Genomic DNA, 24,258 nt, shown 5'->3' on the forward strand with positions numbered 1-24,258 from the left:
CCTTTCGTTAGCTGTGACTTTAAAGCTTGAATGGTTTTGTTAATTCTTGCGATGTCAAAGGCTCTTGTTCCGAGTGTTGAATGCTAGATGTTGCTTTCCCCCGATGGTTCTTCCCTCCCAACGTGTTGCACACGGCGAAAACTTGTTTGTCCCTCTTTTTGACATTTCTGTTCCCTTGTACCTTGTCTCTCCCTCCTTCTACTCCACTGCATGTTCCTTCATATGAACTTTATTTTCTGTTGAAAAGCTATTGTTTCTGTGTTACCATGGAGTACACGCATGCTTTTAAATCTTCAATTATGCAGTTCCTTTTAATTTGCTTTTACTGTCTCCTTATTAAACTTAAATGATATGACATTGCTTTATTGAAATGATTTGTAAGTTAAAATGGTTATGAAGTAAATGTAATTATAAAAATGTATGATTTTTGTTATGCACCTACTGCCTTTTATAAATTAAAATGCATTTTAGTTTGTTTTGTTTTATTTTATTTTTTTAAGTAAGTAATCACAGTCATAATGCATGCAACTAATGGAACTGTGGGTTGGCCCCGGGATATGTGCTCACTTGAGTTTTCTGTGTGCATAGGTAAATAATGCCACAGCACGTGTAATGACAAACAAAAAGACCGTCAACCCTTATACAAATGGTGAGTACACCCTGGCCTGTTACCAGAAGTCGCCTGTACCTCTGAACCTGTCAAGTAATTTCACTAGAAAATCTGTTTCAACAAGCCCCGTTTGCCTTCACCTGCGAGGGTGTCCTTACTGCTGACCTGCTACAGTGAACCATCTGAGCCAATTAGATAATTTCCACAATGGGCCGGGGTTAGTTGCAGGTTAACCTGCGTGCTCTTCTTCCAGCCTCTCTAGGATAGCTCCCATTTGGGGGTGAGATACAGTCACTATTTGAGAATTGGTTGGATCATTTAATTTGTTGTTATAATAGTAAGTTGAGGGAGGGTGGAGGCTTGTATTTGTTTGTTTGTTTGTTTGTTTGTTTGTTAACCATCACCTCGTTGATCACTAGTCATTCTTGGGTGTGTGGCTGCAGAATTTGGTTCCTTCTTTGAGTCTCCTCTGGAGTTATTAGGCTTTTGAAGGGGCTTGGAGGGTCCCTCATGACGAGTTCTGAAGTGAGAGAAGAATGTGTGAGTGCTTGCTTCTTACTCTCTGGTCATTTTGGGTCAGGTGAGGATGTTTCATTGACCCCTCAGGACAGTGCATTCCGGCCCTCCCTAACGGCCAAGTGTCACACACTCCCCACACTAAGGACTCACATATATATGGAAAGTCACTTTACATTCCAATATTTTGATTCTTTAATCCTCCTCAGGGTACATCTCTCTTAAGATATATAGGGAGAAAGGCTGCTGATATGCTGATCAGATACTTAATTATACCAAATATTATAAAGGAAGTAATGCAGTATTAAAGTGTATATGCTTAGTGGAATATTATACCCATTAAAAGGAGCAGAGTTAAAACTGAGAGAGCCCCATAATGAATGAACATTTTTTCAAATAAAAAATTATATGTATAGCATGATTTGAACTAAATTATGACGGGAATTACACCAAAGTGGTAATGGCTGAATTGAATTGTGAGACTGGAAGATATTTTTTCTTTGTTTTATAGGTTTTTAAGAATAATTTTATTACTGTCATAAAGGGAAAGTATTGAATTTTCCATTTTTAACATTTTAATTACACATAAAACATGGAAATGTAGAGTCATTTGAAAAAAAAAAAGAAAGAATGAAACATTAAGGAAAAGGCTAAAATATACTTTGAATAACACCACTACCAACGGGGTTTCCTTTCTCCCTCCTCAGAGGACGCCTCCATTACAGATCTATGTCTGTACTTTTATTTTGCATTTTTGCATGTATCTGGAGTAAGTATCTATTTACAGCATTCACAGTATTGTGTACATGCTTTTTATGTAAATGGTATAATGGTGTACATATCATTTTAATTGGCGTTCATAAATCCTTATGGAGTTCTTTCAGTGTAAATACATACAGACCAGATTCATCCTTTTTAGTAGTTACATAATATTCCATACATGGATCTATGGGTTTATTCCAACTTTCATGCTGATTGGATTAATTTTATTTTTGTTATGATCATTAGCGTTGGTAGTTTTGTTCTTCTTCCTTGTGCCAGCAGCTGCCAATTTGGCTAAATAAGTTTGTTCATATTTTTAAAAGGGGCATCATTAAACAGATATATACTCTCAATATAATAGGGCTCTCCGCTGAAAGATCAGGAGAATTATTTATTCTGCTGACCCATTTTCTCAGCTCCAGCAGCCAAGACCTGTCCTTAAATGGAATAGAAATTTCACAACAGACTTTGGCTGCCCAGTGCTGCAACGAAGCCACCTCCGATTCATGGGTCCTGAGGCCTTTCTACTTGGGTCAAAATGAGAGCACTGCCACTTGCCAGAGTTAATACATGACACCATCACCCTGACTGTTAGGAACTTTAAAAAATTATGAAGTAGTGAGCATGTGTGTGTGCATGCACGTTCTCATGCATATGCATAGATGCTCTTGTGTACTGTTTATGAGAGGAAATGAAGTCAGGAAGCTAAATATTATTCCTTAAGCCATATGTATGCATATTTATTTTAAAGAAAGAGTTATTGATCAATGTCATACCCAGGGGCTGAAAACTGGACCTGTGGGATTTTGCACACAATTCAAAGCACGTTCATTTAACAGCCAACATTTCTGGAATACTAACTGTGCGGCGGTAGGCGAAGCATATTAAATACCCTGGGCCCACAGGAAATCCTATAGAGAGGAAATAGTTATCCCAATTTTAAAGATGCAAAAACTGAGGCTAGACAAAAGGAAGTAATTAGTGAAGTCATTTGCTTTTGTTGTGAAGTAACACAATCTCTGGCCATTCCTGTGTGTATGTGAATGCATTACTTTCCCCATCATCTAGCGAAACAGCACTCAAATAGCAACCAGCGATGATAACGCAAGGCTATTCAGTGTGGACCCCAACTTCCTGCCAGATGTTGGCATAAGCAGCCCACATTCCATTCCCGGTAGCCACGCCTTCTTAATTTCCAGCAACGAGTCACGTGGGCCTCTCCTCCATGTACCTGAAAGGGGCTACTCAGAGGCTTATCCTGACACGTGGACTGAGTGTGGTACCTAAAGGGTCCATGGACAGTCACAGAAGAAGTGACTTAGAAAATCCAATACAAATTCTAATTACATAAAGACAGTTGGACCCCTTGGAGACCTTTGGGATTCAAAGAAAGCAGTTCTCAAAGTTTTTCCAATTGTTAGTTCATGAGTATCATCACTACAAAGACATTTCTGATAAATTGCAATACAACTTAACTGAAAATATGCAGAGACCCTCTTCGATCCTTAACAAGAGTGGTAGGAGGGGATATTATCAACACACACACACACACACACACACACACACACACAAAGAAAGTGGTAACTGTGGAATGATGTATATGCTAATTAGCTTGAGTGTGACAGATATTTTACAAAGTATGAGAATATCAAATCAACAAGTTGTACACCTTAATTATGTACTGATTTTAGTTGTCACTTATACCTCAATAAAGCAGGGGAAAAAGAGAAAAGTCAGGACCAATGAAGTTACAGTGAAAGGAGAAAATTAAGTGATCTGTGAGATTCATTAGTTACCTTATTCATTCTCACAAACCATCAAACTTATGTTCAGCAAAATTATACATTACTGGAGTCATCACATTTTTAAGGTCATCTTCAAATGGTGAAATATAACTATTAATGCCAACATCACAGCCATGCATTCCTTCATTCGTGTAGCCAATGTTTGAGTAGCTGCAGTTTGAGTAGCTGCAAAGTTTCCAATGATTAATAACATTGGACCCTAAGTGCAATGAGACAGATGGCTAGGAGACTGTGCTATGGAAGACTAGAGTTAATACTCTCATGGAGGACGTGGATTCTATTTCCCAGAACAGTTAACTTGGGTATAAGAGAAGACTATAGAATGACATATAAGGATTTGGAAACTCTACCCATCAGAAAGCTCCACAAACAGAAAATGGGGCTACTTCCGTAGTGCTGATTTTTCCTGAGGATTCCAATACTCGGAGAGGAGTTGGGGTTTACTCTGCCCATTGGAAGTCAAATGCTTGCTCTGCAACACAAGTTGAGAACCAGAATCTCAGGGATTTCCTAGATATTGGAGAAGTGTGGGGGTTAGATGGAGCTCTTTTATTTCTTAGAGATCTTAGGAAGGATAAAAACTGGACAAAGAGACTATAGAGAGAGGTGGAGTTTGCTATCAGCTTTGCCTTTCTCTAGCTACTGACCGACAGGCAAGTTGCTTAAACTCTCCACACACCAGTGGCAATTGCAGACGTAATAGGATCTACTAAAGAGGATATTTGTGACTATTAAGGGAGATAAAGTACACAACACAGTGCCAAGGAACAGAGTGCCCTAAAAATTCAATGAGATTATAATCTCAACAATATCTAGCCATCTTGTTTGTTTTTTACTATAGGTAGTAAGTTGCATTTTCTGACAAACATACTAGTTTAAGGATCAAATATTCAGATGCTGGTAGAGGCTAGGCAGGTAAAATAAGTGAGCAAACAGAGAAGGGCTGAGAAACTCACAGTCTTTTTAGATTGTCTTTCACCTATATACTGGGAAAAGCAAGACATTTCTTTACTAGAAGGAAAAACAGCACATGGTAACAATGAAAGACTGCCAACATGTATCCTCCAAGCCAGGCACACACTAGGGAGTAGTGGTGACTAACTAACTGGGAGTTTAATGGGATCTCTGTTCACCTCCAGCCATCTAAAGTTGCCATTTCTAATAATGTTTCAAGAGAACCAGAAATCCTGTATTGTAGATGAAATCTAAATGTTGAGAACAAATATATGTGGCAGGAAAAAAAAAGAACAAAAGAAAAGGAAGGAAGAGAGGAAGGAAGAGAAGGAAGGAAGGAAGGAAGGAAGGAAGGAAGGAAGGAAGGAAGGAAGGAAGGAAGGAAGGAAAAGATACTAAGTGAACCAAACACAATGTACCACTAACTCTTCATTTGGGGCACTGCCTCATGCCCCATTTCAATGACCAGGCCCTGGTATCCTCAGTACATGTTTTTAGAAAACATTGATGTGCAGTTTGGGAAACTCCTGTGGTGCATTTAAGGATACTTTCTTGAATGTGTTTCTTTGATATCTAATCCAACGTTAAGGAACATTCAAACCTGTAAAGAATTTTTGTGAGTTAATTTGAGCCAAACTGTTGACAATTGCCAGGAAACAGAATTTCAAAATATTGAGATAATGCTCTGGAGAATGGTGGTTTTTCACATATTTTATAAATTACCATCAAAGGAGGAGATATAAGACTGGGTTACATGAAATCCATTGGTGCTAGATTAGGGAGGTGGGAGAAAGCAAAGTGGGGAAACCTCTGGGATTGGATTAAAAAGTAAAATGATAGACAAATGCTTCTTTTACATAGGTGGGCATAAGATAGTTAACAGTCAACAATTAACATGACAACAAATAACAATGAGGGAATTTGTGGTCTCTGCCCTATGGTTGTGCTCTGAAGGATCCAGAAAAAGGGAAGTTACAAGTTACCCTGATATTCCAAAAATAGATTATCTAGTTGCAAAAAGACCCTAAGTTCAGTTAAGATCAAAGTTGTTCTTTGTCAGGGAAGATACCAGCCTAGGACATGACTATCCCAAATAGACTGCTTTTTAATTAAAAAGCTTTCATTTCAGACCTTCCTTTGTGGTTACTTTAGGTCTCATGATCACGTTTGCAAGGCAAGCACACAGGCCTTCCCTGAGGTAGACAAATTAGCATGTGGCCCCACACCAGTAAAGCCCTAGAGAAGGCCTGTTCAGGTTTTGTTTTTTGGGTTTTGTGTGTGTGTTGTGTGTGTGTGTGTGTGTGTGTGTGTGTGTGTGTGTGTGTGTACACATTCAGACTTGCCTTTTAACACCTAATAGAGCCTTAGTTAACAGCAGGCATGTTGGCCAGCGTCTTTATGGGAAGCTGGCAGATGACCTTTGAGAAGCTGAACTTGAGGATGGGAGCACTGATTTAGAGGTGGCCCCTCTAGGCCTAGCTACAGAGGGGTCTCTCTAAACAGCTCCTGCATCTGATATGGAGAGAGACCCCCATGTGTCTGGTCTGTGCTCCACTGCCTTGTTTTATGGGGGGCCCTGGGAGGCCGGGAGCGGTGGGCTTAATCAGCTGTTCTCTTTTTGTGGTAAGCCTCATTGTTCGGTTTAATGTCCTTGATCAAAATCTGTGAATATGTAAGGCCTGGGGATGTACACAAACTGCCTGAGAAATTAAAACTGGGATCATTTTGTCCGTCTTCCTGACAGTGCAGGCTCCTGTCTCCAGCAGGGTTATCCCAAGGGTCTCTTCCAGGTACTAGATGGAGTCACAGGGACTAGGAGTCCATTTGCATGCAATTTGCATACATTTCCATAAGCCTGCCTGAGCTCTGTAAGTCTGAGTAGAGGTGATTTTCAAGGGCTGTATTCTTATTACCTTTCCCTTGAAGACTGTCACCCGTAACGGGGTCCTTCTTTATTAGATGTATATCAGGAAGCAGGTCGTTGGAGGTTGAAAGAAGATAGAATCCTAACCAAAAGGGAATGAGTCTATTAGAAAAAGCTTTATATTCTTTCAGTTCCTTTAGAGCAAAACTAAGTATGTATGGAGCACCGACTATTCACCAGATGCAGTTTTAGATGCTGGGAATTCATATTGGATGTCAGACCTGCTCACTTTACCAGTAATTCTAATAAAGGAGATGGTTATAAAGACAATTAACAAGCAGAGAAAGAAAAAAGATGAACCCAGGTAGCGTTAACAGCCATGCAGGAAATAAAAACTGGGAATTGAATCAGGGAGTAGCTCAAAGGCAGGGAAGGGAGTGGCATTAAGTAGCTTCCCCTGGGAAGACACTGGAGACCTAAATCAGGTCAGAGTTGTCAAGAGTGAAGGAATCAGTCTAGAGAGATAGAGGAAAAAGAGAGAGATTAGATAGATAGCAGATAGAGATAGATAGGTAGGTAGATAGATAGATAGATAGATAGATAGATAGATAGATAGAAGGAAAGATTACTTGGCCCAAGGAAATGAGGAAGAGAAAAGCAGATGAGAGAAACATGATTTTTTAGGCCATCTTAGATACCTCTGAAAAATTTCTTTCTTTGAGGAAATGAAAGACCATTGGTATAACTTCTCTTTGACAGTTACATCGAAGTGAATTGATGGGTCCACACCCAGTGAATGGTGTGTGCAACTGAAGAATTCAAGACAGCCGATAAGGATGCCTATAAGAAAAATCTTACTTGAGTAGTGTTAAAAAATGACCCTGTCTCCACTACCAGTAAAAGGTGGGGCAGAGGGAAGAAGGGGCAATAAATAAATAATTCATTTAATATAGCTCCATATAGATTTCTTTCACAAACTCTAGATTTCTATGGACTAGAAAGAGAATGTTAAATATGTTTAGATAACCCTGTAGCTTTATTTGCAATCAGTTCTCTCTCTCTCTCTTCTCTCTCTCTCTCTCTCTCTCTCTCTTTAATTTCAAATAACTTGACATGAACATCAGTTTTAGGTTCTCTTGAATTGGGTATTTTCTTCTTTGAGAAGCAGCGGGATTTCAACTGGCCAAATTGAAGTCATTCTCTGCATTCGTAGAACACATATTCTGAAATGTTTGGGGCAATATTTATTTTTATGTCACTATAGAAACTCCTAAAAGACAAGATGTGGTTAATATGAGAGAGGAAGTTGTCAGTATGAAGTTTAAGAAACCATTGGGACAATAGGTATCAGAATTTTATGTCTCTTTCTGTAGGTCTGAAATATAGCTAAGGATTTCCCATTAAGAAGTCTCCCAAGTAATTCAAAGACAACCTTTTGAAAAACTCTATCCTAAGGTCATCATGGGAACTGTAAACCGGCTAGCTTATTAAAGTTGGAACTGAAAGTTCATAGAAACTAAACATTTTCTCCGAGTATTCTAGAAAGTCCTCAAGTCCACTGGGGGCATATCTAGTGAGATGTTGGAGCCTCTTAGTGGGTCAGTAGATTTTGGTCACCTCTTAGCTGTTCTTACAGGCACATCACTTCGGTCAGACATTGGGGTATCACACCTCTCCCTTCTGGAAAGAGCTGAGAGTTCTCCTTGCCAGAAACACCTTCCCACACATCCCAACTTTCACCACTGCCTTTGCTCAGGAACATTCACTCAAGGACCTCCTGTGTTTGACTCTCAGCCCAAGGACACAGGTTTTCCACAAAAGGCAGCACACGTGTCCTTCACTGCCTTTCAGGAGTTCCATATGATGGATGTTTTCATAAAGATGTGCCAGCAGGGGCAGGAAACGATCACCGAACCCTAAAACATGCTCATTCTTCTGAGATTGTTCCCCAAATAGTGACCAGCGGGTCTCTCATATGGGTAGCTTCTTGATTTGCAAATATTCTTCTATGCTCTTTTCTTGAGTAAAAGTTTTTGAAAGGCCATGATTCATTTGACAGAAAATGCTCCTTCCAAAACTTGGAAAATTATAGCATGCTGGTCATCTTATATACAGGTTATTTGAAAGTCACCTTAGATATCATGCATTGATTAGGAATTGGTATGGCTCTTGAAGGCAACTGAAATATATTCCATACTTAATCTCTACTGGATAAAAGTCATTTTCTTTAGGATTTTAAAAGCACTTTGGAAGTCTACAGTCTCCGGGTCATCATTAGGAATGACAATTATCAGAATAGTAGAGGCCCCTCAGCCTGTCCTGTGCCCCTCTCACAATCTGGGACCCCTCGGGGGATGTAGGACTGCCAGTTTTGGCCCAAAACCGGCAGCCCAACATCCCCCAAGGGGTGTAATAGTACACAAAGCAGCAGGTGACTGGAGAGGAGCCCCCGCTGCTCCATTCATCCCAGCCCTGCTACACCTGCTGCCACCACTTGGTAAGCTTGCTGAGCAGCGCTCCTGCTGTGGGAGTGCACTGACCCCTAGGGGGCAGCTCCTGTGTTGAGTGTCTGCCCCCTGCTGGTCAGTGTGCATCATAGTGACCGGTCGACCGGTCGTTTGGTCGCTTTGGCATTTATATATATAGATATTGCTGCAAAGAATTCTATTCCTGTGAGCTTTCAAATTTTTGTGAACTTAACACACAGAGGCATGCGATGAATTATTTAGTGGTGACCCATAAAAGAATAAAAGAAGGAAATTATGTAGTGGCTCTAAAAAATATTGATATGGAGGAAAATTAATTACCACATCACTTTCAAAAGGTTCACCTGTGGCTGGTCAGTAGTTTCCATTCTATTAACTTGTATAGGCAGAAAATCAAAGGAGGGAATCGCTCTATTTCTTTAGTACTGTGTAGTTTTCGAAGAATGTTTATATGCCCAAACTATTCTCTGAATTTCAAAATTATAAAAGACACCAACCCCTTAGATATGCGGTTAATTTGCCACGATATTCTTTGTTGAATCAAAGGTGATGTTAATGTTTTGTGTATTTGTTTCAAGGCTGGAAATTGAATCCAGTTGTGGGTGCCGTCTACAGTCCCGAATTCTATGCAGGTAAACAGTTTCTCTTTTGCACGATGTCTTCTTGTTCTGTTCTATCTGTGCTTTGCCTGCCACTAAAGAATTGGGTTTTGTGTTAAAAAAAAAAAAAATCGGAGCCAAGTAAATTCTTAAGTTCTGAGTGATTTTATGTATTTATTATTATTATTATTATTATTTTTTTTTTTTGGCAAAATCAAAAGTGTTTAAAACCCTTTGAAAAAATAAAGGGGGATCATGTCAGTTCCACTGTGGAGCAGGCATGGAGCCACTGCTCCTTCTGACATTTCCCGTTGGTTTTGCCTTAAAAAAAAGTGTGGAGACTTTGTGCAGGTGCATATTGAGCAAATGATCACACCCATTTTTGGTCAGTGCCTGGATGTGTTCTTTTAGCCATACATTTCTGTTCGGGGTTGCATTTATTTTCCCCCTGGCAAAGCAGAGAATTGGATTAGTTATTCCAATAATGTGGCAATGAGTTGAACCTGCCAAGAGAAGGACTATTGAGAAAACTGGAAAGAACTAAATTGTCTTTCTTTCTCCATTGATCAATTTTCTTTAGCAATTCCAGTGCTCTCTGCTTTGCCTTCAAGGGTGTATCTCTCTTCCCCCTTCCCTGCCTACCCTGCAACTACCTCTCAAGTGGGAAAGGCACTATAGTAGAAAACTTGACCATCAAATTCAGAGAGAGAGTAGCCCAGAGCAACAGCGGCTGAGATTTTGCTCGGCTTGGCCTGTCACTTCTGCCTGTTGTGTCTTTGCTCGTTAACAAGGCTGCATTTAACACCTGGGGACCTTAGGAGATTTCCCCCATGGGTATTGAAAAGAGGTCTTTCTTTGATGTGACCCTTACTTTTTAATAAGGAGAAAGCAATGACCACTTGGTCTGTCCACTTACTTAGGGAGTTCTTGATGGTAAGTCATACTCCCTGTTTTGTCTTTTCTGGGCTGCCTCACTGCGGTCACCGTCATGACACTAAGCATCCACCTTAGTGGATGACAAGGGAGCATGGGAAACTTAGCTACTTTCGTATAATAACCAATTTGATTTTTTTAAAAAGGTAAATCTGGGAAGGTCCAATATGTGTTCTGGATTTTAGATAGACAGTGTCTGCAGTTGTTCTTCCACATGTGGATTTTGCCACAAGCCTGGCTTAAGTCCAAGGAGTCTATGACTATGGAGTAGCAGTGTTGATGCTTATGAGGGAGAGAGAGAGATAGCCATAAGGTTTCCCATGACCATATGGTGGAACTCATATCCTAACAGGACACCTAGCAGAGTGAGCAACATGGACACTGCACTCAAGACAGCCTGGGTTCGAATTCTGGCCCCTCTATTGGCAAGCTGTGTGACTCTAGGCAAGTTACTTAACCTCTCTGTGCCTCAGTGTCTTCATCTGTTAAATGGGAGATAATAATAGTAACAAACACACAAGTATTTATAAGAATTACGTGGATTAATGTATGAAGTGTGTTTGGTGCAGAGCTGGCACCATGTAAACACTGGGTAAATAGGAATAAGTTACTATTCCACCTTGTTGCCATACGTGAAATTTAGCAGAGAGCTGACGATGCTGAATTGTGAGTGTACCACTAGACTAAGAGATTCTCTTCTTATCTCATGAGAGGACTAGACCTTCCGTTCTCAGCATGTCCATTTGGTGGAAGTTAGTTTTTGGGACCAGAAATAAGGCAGTCTGTTCGGGGGACATAGATATTGCTGGAGTACATCCTTGTCCAAAATGGCAAATAAGTGAAATTGGCCCAAAGGTACAAGGAGACCTTAAGACAGCACCTCTGTGCGCCTGAAGATGCTGCCCAGTGAAATGGAGTAGCCGGAGTTAAGAGGTGGCAGATGCTGTGTGTGGTGTGTGCATGCACACTCACCTACATGCATGCTTTGTCCCAAAGTTATGGGTCAAGAACAAGGAGCAAGATGTCATCTGCTGAAGAGGTAGGGTATATGCATGCATTGTAGTAGAGAGAGGAGAGTGTGTTTTTCTGGTCCCATGCAAAGTAGTTGGTCATTTTTTTCTCTGGCAACCAGGAAAACACCAAATATCTTTGTCAAACCCATATGCAATATATGTGGTTTTTTAAGAGGACAATAAGACAGAATGAACAATTTAGACTAATGCATACATTCGAGAGCAAATTAATCTGCGTAACTTTTAGAACATTAGAACAGTGATTCAAATTAGCCCTGGGCCCACCCTTAGAAGTTAAATCACTGGGCTATATAGAGAAAGAATAAGTTATCATACAGGTAAATATGGGCCAAGGTCTTTCTATGCTCAGGTACTGATGTACACACTGTACCTAAATTAACATGTTAAAATTCTTGTGGCAGTTTTCCAAATGAGGGGACTAAGGTTCAAGGAGTTAGCATCATGGGACTAAGATGTCACAGCTGGTAAGAAGCCGGCTAGAATTTGAAAGCAAGTGGCTATATTCTTTACAACCAGGTATGCTGCTTCTTTCTTTTTTGTGAATATTAGAAGTCATTCTTACTGACTGTGCCCTATGGTAGCAGAGACTCCTGATCTATGTCCAAATCAAGAAGAGAAATAAGATAATGATTTTGGATTATTTCCACCACCGTCTGCCACATCTGCCACCATATTCAGACATGTCATCCAGTTGTGTCAGGGGAAGCTTTAAGGAGTCTGAACAAGCACATAATGATTTCTACGACTTGTTCCAAACAACTTACACCTCAAAAACAGGGGGCACAGCTAAGTAAGGGACGCTTGGGAAATCTCAACATTTGTGGTTTGAGTTTTCAATATCAAGCTTCTGCTTAATCAGAAGCTTTTCCTTTTTTGCCTATATATTTGTGTCTGTAGGTAGAGAGAGCTTGTGGTAGTCAGAAATGTGGGGAAATACTGCTGCAAATTCAACACTCCAAAACTATCCCTTGGAAATATTTGGAAAAACAACAACACTGAGACTCCTGCCAGCTTAAATCTAAAGTTTCAGGCACCTGTATCTATGGAATGCATACAGGGGTGGGCAAAAGTAGGTTTAATTGTAATACAAATAAACAAGACAATAATTAATAAATGATAATACAAGAATAAACCTACTTTTTGCTCACTCCTGTATATATAAAGATATCGGTATGGAATATATTCATTTCCATAACCAGGTATAATTACTAATGTCACCCATTTAAATACCCATGACTAAGAATTTCGGGGGGCATTTTAAATCTCCCCAAGTATAAAAATAGTCTGCGTTTATCTTACAATTTTGAGTATGCCTCAAAGCTGCAATGAAGACCCTGTCATTGATTTGCTAGGGATGTTTAGCGGGCCAGCCCTGTGTCTGTCTGAGATAGAAAGCCAGACTTATTAGTCATCTCTCTGTATAAGATGCTGCGTTAATGACACATATCATAATATTCCATAGTATAATTATCGATTTTCTGAAGCTTATGCAGAATTAACAGCCCAGCCTCCAATTGTCTCTCCGAATGGGGCATGAAAAGTTCACATATTTTGTAAATTAAAATCGATATTTTCAATCTCTCCTAAAGGTAATTTTCCTAATTTAGTGGACTTTTCCCTAACATTTATTTTCTCTTTTAATTATAAAATGGCAGGGTATTGATTTCCCTGTATAACCTCCTGACGCCCTGAGTGCATTTTTATTGCTAACGCAGGGTGGGGGTGGGGAGAGGAGTTGAACCTCTTAATGAGGATCTTTAATTACTAGCTTTGTATTAATTTGCTTTGATAAATTATGACATGCGCTCTCCCTCGCCTACACAGTCCAGGGGAGGCATTCAGAAAGCTGTGCAGGAAGGTCTTTCATTTCGGGTGGTTCTTCTGAGCTCTCAGGCCTGGGCGAACTCTTAAACACTCACCCGACTCGGCCCCCAGAGCAGGTAGACATAAATACGCTTAATCCCACAACCGCGTATAAATCTGCTCCGAAGACAAGGTGGTGTTTCCCTGTTATACTAAGCAGCATTGATTAGTTTTCCATATGTATCATCATCTTCAGACTTCTGGAAGCTCATTCTCAAGACAAAAGATTGATAAGTCAATAAAATAAAATAAAAAGTCCAAATGAGTCTCCAAGACTTTAGCCTGTATCTATGTCCAATCCATTTTAGAGTTTAAAGACAACGAAGGCCCTACAGAGAAGTACAGTATCTACAAATATCTGTTCCCAGTAGCATGCCTCAACTTACTTAGTGTAATTAGAATAGTGTTTCTAAGAATTTCCAGGAAGAAGGCTCAAAGGGGATTCTTACCGTTTTCCCATCTGTGTGAGACATCCCCTTTGCTTGCTAATAAGAAGATTTTTAAAAAGTGGTGTCTTTGAGAGATAATCATAATATCTAGCCCACGCAACTGTTGATCGAAAGCACCTTTAATCTTCATAAATAAGTACAACAAAATCAAAATAAATAACAGAAGGTTATGCAAAGATGTCAACATGGTACTGACAAATGGCAAATTCATCTGTTTCTCAATTGCCGCTAAGATCGCTGCAAAGCTTAACCGCGCTGTACATCATATCTGCCAACTCATTTCTGTGATTAAATATTCCATCAGTGGGGCTCTAAGGCAGCAAAGCTTAACAAGATTCATAAGATGCACCACTTGAACACGCATAACTCACGTCCAGGGATGGAGAGCACCCCGCTTGCAAAGGAAAATTGGAATCCAGTTCAATTACTCCACAAGTCGCGATCAATAAGGGAAGGAAAAGACCTTTCAGTGCAATGCAAATCTAAGATATAGTTCGTTCCTGATGACAAGAAACACACAATTCAAGTCCATAGTAGAAAGATACAGAGTAAATTACTCAAAAGCCTTGAAGATGATGATGAAAAATTGTCTTGGTGAGACTATTACTATGAGCAGGTGTGGGGTTTTTTGCAGGGGGGATGGGGGGTGAGGGAAGAAGGGGTCCTGAATGTATACTCCTCCTGAAAATAACAATTACTTATTTGGGGTAAAACAATCAATAACAGTTACTTAAAGAAGGGCATACCTGGCTGCAAAGTCATATTTGAAAGGTGGTCAGGTCTTGAAAGTAGGTTATCCTGGGGTTATAAGTAGGATTCGATAATATAATGAGTATAAAATAACTTTACAGGCAGTAAAGTAAAATAAAAATGTAAGTGTGATCACTGAAATCACCTCGATCATGCCCACGTCGGTACAAGGTTGGCCATGGACACGTGACTGGGTACCAGGCGAGGCGATGGGAAAGTGGATTGGGATCTCAATATAAATTTTAAAAATGAAGAAGATGGATGTAACACTCTGTGATTGCTTATCTTGAAAGGGCAGCTGTATTTGACCTGGGATTACCTGTATAACAGTATTGGTTTTCTATGGGCTTTGGGGTCAAAAGAAGGTAGATAATGAAGGTCTCCCTCCCAGTTGCGTCCCCTCTCCCAACTTCACTTATTGAGTCCATTACAGTTATGAGAATGACCTTTAGCCACACTTTTAAATGGGCTTTTTTCCCCCAGTTCATTCTTTGCAATTTGGGTATAATAACATCTGCAAAAAGTAAGATTATCCAGAACCTGTGATAACTGTAACCCCTGACCCAAGCGGCTTTTCTTTTATTGGTCCCAGTCCCAGATCTAGGTTCTGGGCTCAGGATGAGCTGCCAAAATACTGGGGACAAAGCATGCCCTGCTTGGGGTGACCTGAGCATCCTGAAAGAGTGGAGTGTGGGGTTGGAAGGTACCTGCTTCCACTCCGAGCCCCTCACAGCTGCTAATAGTCAGGCACCCCTCATGGCTTTAACATGTTCCACACCCACCCAGAGGACCAGACTCATCCAGACACACAGCCGTGGCGTTAAGGAACCATTCCTTGTGAACCATGACCTTTGGCTCTGAGCTGGTCTGTATAATTTGCACACCTGCCAGATTAAACGCAGTGCCCTTCAGTGAACTGGAACAGAAGGGTCCGGATTTAAGTCCCGGAGGCAAAGGAGTATCAGCCTGGAATGGTTCCCCTTCAAAGAATGTATCTCGTGCTTCTCTTTGGCTTTGCCTCCTCTTTTGGTTGCAATTCACTTTCCTTCTCTCCTCTCCTGCCCCATCTGTCTCAGCATATGTCATCCCATCCCTCCCCACATTGGACCTTAATTTTTATCTGTGTCCTTCCCTGTCCCACAGAGGTAATGCAGCTCAGCTTTGATGGAGCCTGTAGGGTTTTTGGATCTTCAAATAGGATCGGGACTTGCTTCCATGCCAAACACTGCATTTCCTAAATAAATGAGTGTCCCTTCTATTGTATGAAAGTCTATCCAGGAGCGCTCCCCCAAAGCAGGGAGGTGCAGGACAGTCCCTGTCAGAGCCCCACATCTAGGCTGTGGGGGGAAGATGAGGTTTGCTCACCTGGCTCTGGATACATTTCATAGGGAGAGTTTCAGGCTGCATCATCAATACACTGAATAACTCAAAATATCAGCAACATAAGGCAATTTGGGGCACTTATTCTATGCCTGGCATTGTGTTAAACACTTTGCATCTCCTCAAGTCCTCCTAAGAATGTTATAGCATTAACATTATTATAGAAATGGTGAAACCAAGGCTTCATGGACAGTTATCTCATTCCCTGAATCACAACTAGTATGTAAAAAAAAATCCTGTTTATTACAGAAAGGTCTTTTTTCTAACCTCAAAGCCCATGTTTTTCTTCACCTTGTTCTACAGTTTCCTCTGTAGGAGGAGAGGAAGGAATGCCTGCCCCCCCCCCCCCCCCCCCACCACATGTCTTCTATGCATAAGGCCCTAGAATATAATAATTAATAAAAACATCTTTGCATTTAATATCACACACATGCCAAACTCCACATTGGGATTTTCGCGTATATTTACATAGATCACAACCTGGCAGGGTGAGTGTCATTATCTTTGTGTTGCAAATATATTAGGAAATCCAGTCAAGTAAAGTTGCCCAAGGTTGCTGACTTCCAAAGCTGAAGAGCTGGATCCAAACCTATATCTTTGTGAATCTGAAATGCATTCCATTTTACTAAAACAACTTACCGCCCACAAATGCTTTAATTAATCCAATATCCTGGAACAATGGTTTTGAACTGGGAGTGATCCCTACCTCCCCATCCATACCACCCCAGAGGAACTGGAGAATTTCTGGAGACATTTTTCATTGTCAATCCTGGGAGGATGGGTGTTCACTACTGACATCTAGTGGGTGGAGGCCAGGGATGCTGCAAAACATCCTACAGTGTCCAGGACAGCCCCCCCACCACAAAGTAGTATCTGGCCCCAAATGTTGACAGTGCTAAGGTTGAGAAATCCTGTCCTGATAGAAGGATATTGCTAAAGATGTCACATATTCACTGAATATCTTAACTCTTGTGCTCCACCGCTTGCTACTGCTGAAGATGTATGACAGCTGTAGTTCTTAAAAGCAATCAAAGAATTTAAAGAGACATTCGCCCAAATTTTTCTTTCTTGTGATTTTTGACTCCAGAAGAGAAGAGCATAGCATTTGATTATGTACTTCAGAGCTGTGTTGGGGGTCCCCAAGACCACACTCTGTAATGGGCTAGAAGGGCTCAGAGGACTCAGAAAGGTGGTTATACTCAACTTTTTATTTTAGCAGGAGGATTCAGATTACAGATCAGCAAAGGGAAAGAGTACACGGGGTAAAGGCCAAAAGACCAGTCAGGCGCTCTCCCCGTGGAGTCTCAGGGAGAAACTTGATTTCCCGGCAATGATGTGTGACAGCACCTGCAAAGTGTTGTCAGTCAAAGAAGCTCACCTGAGATTCGGTGCCCAGAGTTTTTATTGGGAGTCAGAGACAGAGACATGAAGCATCCATATGACTGACCTCAACTACTCAAATCTTAGCCCCCAGAGCAAAACAAAGCATTCACCATCCTTAAGGCAAAGTGCTACTGTATCAGACTGGTACTGTGCGGCCCAGGGGCTCAGGCATCCAAACACAGTCCTATCAGGTGATATATTGCAGGAGTTGACTAAGGGTCAAAACCCAAAACAAGCCTTTGGAGGGAATATACAGGGTTTGAGAAACCCTGCCGAGTTAACCCTTTCATGCACTACAGAAAAAGAAATTGCAGATGAAAAGATGACAATGCATAGCAATGGTGATAATAATAGTGGTTGGTGTGATGATGATGATGTAAGACAGGATGTACCACCATGTTGGTTGCTTATAGATTCTATAATATAGAAGAAAAGATCAAGCTGAATGTACTTACAGAAAAATAGAATGTGTGGCTTTTCGCTCAGAGCCAGGTCAGCACATTTCTTGAGTAGAGGGCCAGCTAGTAAATATTTTGGGTTTTGCGTGCCATTTGGTCTCTGCACGACTCAACTCTGCCAGTGTGTACAAGGCAGCCACAGACAATACATTATGAATGGGGGTGCCTGTGTTCCGAGGAGGCTTTATTTAAGGACACCAACATTTAAATTTCATATCATTTTCATGGGTCACGAACTAGTCATCTGTTTGGGTGTTGTTGTTTTTTTATCCCAACTATGTAACAATGTGGAAGCCATGACCCCACTCTGCTGACCCTGGCTTGGGAAGTCCAGATTTAATAAACACCAAGCCACTAGTTTTCGCCTGGGGGAATGTTGTTGTCTGTAGCATTGCACTGGTTTAGCAGTTACACACTGCAGAAACCCCAGAGGTTTGCTGATTGTCACTCATTTGTGTGATTTTCATCAAGGAAGGGCCTGAGAGACACGTCTTGTGTAAAGTAACACATGCCACTGGCTTGTATCAGTTCATTCTTTAGCACCAGTTACAGCATCGAGGGACTGAGAAGTGCCAGGCACTGTGATGGGCACTGAGGGGGGTGGGGAGCAGTCCTTCCCCCCAGAATTTGGCAGGGCAGTCAAGGATGCAGACAAGGAAAGCAGCTCAGTGTGTCACAAATGATGATATCTAACGGAGCACTGAAAAAGAACAACCCCTTGCATTAGCAGTCAGAGGGGTGGTACAAATAGGGTTTTGAAGGGTAAGTAAGAGTTAGCAGGGTAAGATCATTGTAGAGCAAGCATGTCAAACTCAAAGGCTAAGATTTAAGTTTATGTGGGCCACAAAAAGCAAAAACTTCAAGAAACGTAGGTTTATTTCGATAGAGACATGCTGAATATAAAGGGCTGAAATAAATGAGTAATCGTTAACATAAAATAATCGAACATTTTAATAAAAATTAATATTTGTTCTTGAACATTAACTTACCAGACACTGAATAACTGCAAATAAGCGTAAGCAAATAAATCTATTTTTCTTGTTTTCTGAAAGCAAAATATTTCTTGTTGCCCACACCAAACAAGTCAGTACAAGACTACTGATGTGGCAATCGGCTGCTAAAATATTCGCTGCTAGTATTAGTGGAGAGAAATGGTGCGCCTGCGTGTAAGGTGTGTAAGGGAAATGGATGCAACATGATTATAGTAATCAGTCATTAGCGAACATTGTAGTTTGTTATTAATAATTATGTATAACAGGCTATTGTAAAAATTAAGTTATGAAATTTTTATTAAAACATTTTTTACGTATAGTTATATTGGCTGGGCAGCAAAAATATCCATTGTGGGCCGCATGTGGCCCATGGGCCGCAAGTTTGACATGCTTGTTGTAGAGGTAAGTAAGGAAGGATTTTGGTAAAGCCTACAGGAATTTCTCAACTTTTATCTACAGAATCCACTGAGAAATGTTAAACAAACAAACAAATAAAGACAAATACAGGCACTTACTTGACTTTCACCTGAGATAGAGATTTCTAAGGCAATATCAGGTTTCCCCCAAAGGCGAAGAAAGACTGATCTGCTGAGATCAGAGAGGACCTTCTAGAGAAAAGCTGCAGAGGACCTGATGATGCCATACAAAGGAATCTGGGCTCTAGAATTTATCCTTTGAGTCTCGGGCAACCATTGAAAGCTCTGATAAAAACATAAAAAAATAAAAATAAAACAAGCAAAACACTTGGTATGAGGTAGCACCCAAATCTCCCTTTGAAGCAAATAATAGTCTTATCCTGAGAACAGATTCCTAACGTGTAGGTCAGGCCCTGAGGGCTTGAAAAAGTAACTGCTCCTCAATTCCAGAGGTTGGCATCTTGACAGGCCCCAGGATGACCAGGCTGCCGCCCAACCCCAAGGCTATCATAAAATGTGTTTCCTGGTTCTATCTAAATCTTTCCCTAGGAAAGTCAATTCCCAGAGATTTTTTTTTTTTTTAAATGAGGTGATTTTTTTTCCTTTATGTTTTAACTGGTATGGCCATTCTATTACTATTTTGTTTTAAAGGTGTTTTGTTTTTTTGGTTTGTGTTTCGTTGGGTTTTTTTGCTTCCCACTTTCAGAGTTCTTTTCAAAATGTATAGTTCACTATTATTGGCCCAAGATTGAGTTGTTGTGTAAATAGAGACAAATTGGCCAAATATTGTTTAACACCCTGTATGGTAATTAGATGTAGATACTCATTCCCCAAGCATACAATAAAGCTCTCCTCTTAGCTTTTTAAAGGGTAGTGTTGAAGAATCAACAAGCAAGTGGCAAAACCTCCTTAGGTTACATTGATGACAGTTAATGCATTTCCAGAACTTCTGTGGAGCTGTTACAACCCATTACAGTCGAATATTGGTTATGAAAAATTAATAAAGCCAGTGGAAAATGGAATCCAACATTAGCATTCGCTATTTACACCAAAGAATCAGCCAGTATCAATTATGCCATATACTACATTCTAATGAGTTTTTCATTAAACTGTATACCATTATGGAAACTAAACAAGGATTACTCAAAGAATAATGCCAAAGGCTATTATTTTTTTGAGAGATTAAGTTAGTTAATGGGTTATGCATTTAAATCTGATGCAAAGGTTAATTGATGTATGCTTATCATTGTGTTCAACCCAATATCATTTTAAAAACGCGAATGCTCCAATATCATTGATATTTCCCCTGGGAAAAAATAGGAGTCTATGTGTACGTTTCTAGTGTTTGTTTCATACCATCTGGTATTATAAAGATGGAAACTCTCTCTCTTACTTCTCTGTCATTTTTGAAAATAATTTTCACCAGTTGAAATTTCTATTTGCCTTCAGCCCATAGGGGGGGAAGCATATTTAAAGGAATGTATCTAATTACTCTTTGAGAGACTCAAAGTTGAAGTATAGTTTCTACTTTCACCAGAGGAGTGGAGTCAGTGATGTAAACCTAATCTGGGTCAGGAAGGGAGGTCAAAATGAATCTCTGCCCCCATTCCACAAATATATCCAGTTTCTCAAAAAATAAAGTCCTATCATAGTTCATGAAATACAAGAGGGGGCACACGGGGAGGCTCTCCGGAAGGTTTTTGGACTCTTTGATCATCTTAGAGACTCTACTCCCTAAAAAAATGAGAGAGAAACATTGAGGCGGGACATCTAGGGTTTTGCAGAAATCTGTAAATTCCATTGAACTCTACCGATTGCCGCTAAAGCACAACGGCTATGTTTTCCTCCTGAGCAGAGAGGCAGACTAAAATGTCTTTAGGAGCAGGCTGTGAGATCAGTAAGTGACACACACAGTCAGAGGGGACGTGTCTCAATTATAGGAAGGAATGGCTTCTCCCCATCACCCTGAGTGGCCCTGCCAGGCAGGAACATTGACCCAAACCCATGTGGCCCCATATCCTGATTCCTAGAAAAGAAGACAGATTCTGTCTTGTAACAGTAAACCTTTCACATTTAAAGACGTGTAATTATTTTCCAATCTTAAAATGTTTTCTATTAATTCTATTATCTTTAGCATTACGGTTAGTGGTCAAAGAAAACAGTACACTAGTCATCAGTTTGCTACTTTTTCTTTAAAGGAACAGGGAAACAAATAAATCCCCAAAGTGCCATATTTTGAAATTCCAAATAATAAGTTATTTCATTATTATTATTATTATTATTATTATTATTACTGAGCTCACTTACTGTTGGTACTACTTGCCATACCCTTTCACATGAGAGTTCTAATCCTTATAACAGTACTCGATAAAGTAGATATCTGTGTTCCTATTTACAGATGTGAAAACTGAGGCTCGGGAATGTTAGATGCCTTGCCCAAGGTCAAAGAAATAGTGACTGAGGCTGGAAAACAAAAGTAAGGTTAAAAGTTTCAAAAGCCCATTCTTTTTCTGGTGGGTTTTTTTTTTTTTTTTTTCAGACATTAAGAGTTCACTATATCTCCTCTCTGTGCTCCCTGCCTCCGTGACTTATTTCTATCTTGCAAGTAGGATTTTCTCATCTATAGGAGATACATCCTTGCCAGAGGCTTCCTGGTTTGGATTTAAAACCCTATCACGGATTCGTAAAGGCGATCAGGAGGTTCTGCCTAACAGTTTTAGCCCGGAAGAGTCAGGTGTTTTCAGCCAGAATGCCACTGCAGAATCCTCAGACACGGTTTAGCTGAAATGGGATTAATGGAGATATCATCCCAACATTGATAAGGATGTTTGATCAACTCAGGACCAAGCATTACCACTAATAAGCTTCATGAGAGAGTCTGAACTTTAGAATCAGGCAAAGCTGGCTCAGATTTCAGTTTCGTCTCATCTTTTTCTCTCAGCCTTAGTTTTCTTATACATACAATAAGAAATATATATCTTAACCATGTAGAGCGTATGTGGTCAAGTACCGAAAACTCAGTGGCATCTTAAAGGTCACTCTCATTAGCACTGGCTGTACTTGAGGTTGATTATGTACCAGTAGTTCCCATCAGTTTAGTATTTTTAGCAGCTGGGGCAGAATCTCAGGCCCCACCCTGGACCTACTAGATAAGATTCAGCATTTTAAATGGGTCCCCCGGGTGATTCAGTACACATTAATTAAAATTTGAGGAGCAAGAGTCTAGATCAACCCTTGTGAATCTATTGGCACCTATCACACTAAAGGCCAAATCCCTTAAAAAATAAAACTTAGCTTCATTGTTTTTGTTGTGGCTGAATGCTAGCCTTCCATAAATACCATATAGATCAAGTGTTCTCATGGTTCATTGTCTTGAGTTACAATAAATAAAAAAGACATTTTGGGCAAGTATTGAAAAGGAACATGTCTTAAAATTTTTTGGTTGTTTTTTATTAACAAAAATGAAATAAAATTAAAATTTTGGCAAGTATTAATAAAATGATACCCTCTGAAATATTCAGTGACAGCTTCCTGGGAGGGGCTAATGCTGTCTTGAGAGTTAGTTACTAGTAGTACTTTTCCAAACAGGAAAGTGACTCTGGAACAGGGCTCAGAAAGCCTTCTCTGTGAAGATACACATAGTAAATATTTTAGTCTTTGTGGGCTGAACAAAGGTTTCTGTTGCAAGTATTCAGCTCTGTCTTGCAGCATCAACGCAGCCATAAAAGAACATGTTAACGAATGAGGGTGGCTCTGTTTCAATAAAACTTTGTTTATAAGTACCGAAATTTGAATTTGATTTGATTTTTTCACTTGTCATCAAATCTTATTTTCCTATTGATTTTTCTCTCAGTCATATAAAAATGTAAAGACCAGCTCAGCTGGTGTGGCTCAGTGGTTGATCATTGACCTATGAACCAGGATGCCATAGTTTGATGCCAGGTCAGGGCACATGCCCAGGTTGCAAGGCTCAGTCCCCAGTGTGGGGCATGTAGGAAGCAGCCAATCAATTATTCTCTCTCATCATTCATGTTTCTATCTCCCCCTCTCCTTTCCTCTTTGAAATCAATAAAAATATATTAAACATAAATAAATAAAAATGTAAAGACCTTTATCACCTCATAGGCCATACAAAAATAGTTAGTAGGCCAGATTTGGCCAAAAAGCAGCAGCTTGCCTACACATGATTTAGAAGATGGGTCTTAAATTACTGGGTCCAGGATTCTGGTTGCTTTCATTTGCACTCAAAATTGCAAGATTTCTATTTTCATGACCTTGTGCGAGATCCTCAAACTCCCTCTGCCTCAGTATCCTGTCCATTAATTGGGTGTAATAATAGCACCTGTCTTACAGGTTGTTAAGCGGAGGAGATTATCCAAGTTAAACGTTGAATAGGTTTGCCTGGCACTTACCAGGTATTCAGGAGGCAATTATTGTAATTGCTACTGATAATGTTAATTATCATATTGAGTCAATTGAATATTTTTTGTGAAAGCCTCTATTAGCCTAAATCTTGGAGGCAGGAGAATAAGAGAACAGTTCGAGTGAAATGTTACATTTTTAAACAATAAATAATCAGGAAGAAAGTTGCACAAAGGTTCTTTGTCGTATTCTTTTGTGTAATCTGAAATTATGCCAAAAGAAAAAGTGAAAACAAAAGAAATATTTAATAATATATATTTTTAATAGTGTGAAAACCAAAACTTCCAAAATAAATGGGAATGAAAGGTAATTTCCACTATACACAGATTCATCTCAGGACGCCTTTAAAGATGAAATTCCCCCAGTACAATTAAAAACATGATTTGATTTATAAGAATTAAATACACATACATTTTAGTGCAACATCCGTGCCTAAATGAAAATACCCCTGTAGTTAGAACTCCACCATACCTTCGGAGCAGCTCATCTTTCAGGCAAGTAAAACAGCATTAGGTATCAGCTGTGAAAATATTCTTACACAGATGAGCTCAATGCTAGTCTATGTTTAAAAATGTACACAAA

General features: G+C 40.0%; 1 protein-coding gene across 11 annotated transcripts in view; it reads left to right on the plus strand.

Annotated features, from left to right (window-relative positions):
• Window positions 1–24,258, plus strand: part of RBFOX1 (RNA binding fox-1 homolog 1) — a 371,606-nt gene that overhangs the window by 259,278 nt on the left and 88,070 nt on the right. For all 11 annotated transcript variants that reach the window (XM_008141611.3, XM_008141613.3, XM_054714703.1 and 8 more), the window contains 2 exons: window positions 589–649; window positions 9,576–9,629. In XM_008141611.3, coding sequence (XP_008139833.3) covers window positions 589–649; window positions 9,576–9,629 — 115 coding nt within the window. The remainder of the gene's footprint in view (window positions 1–588; window positions 650–9,575; window positions 9,630–24,258) is intronic.

This window comes from Eptesicus fuscus, chromosome 4, assembly GCF_027574615.1.
Source record: "Eptesicus fuscus isolate TK198812 chromosome 4, DD_ASM_mEF_20220401, whole genome shotgun sequence".
In the NCBI taxonomy this organism is placed as follows: domain Eukaryota; kingdom Metazoa; phylum Chordata; class Mammalia; order Chiroptera; family Vespertilionidae; genus Eptesicus; species Eptesicus fuscus.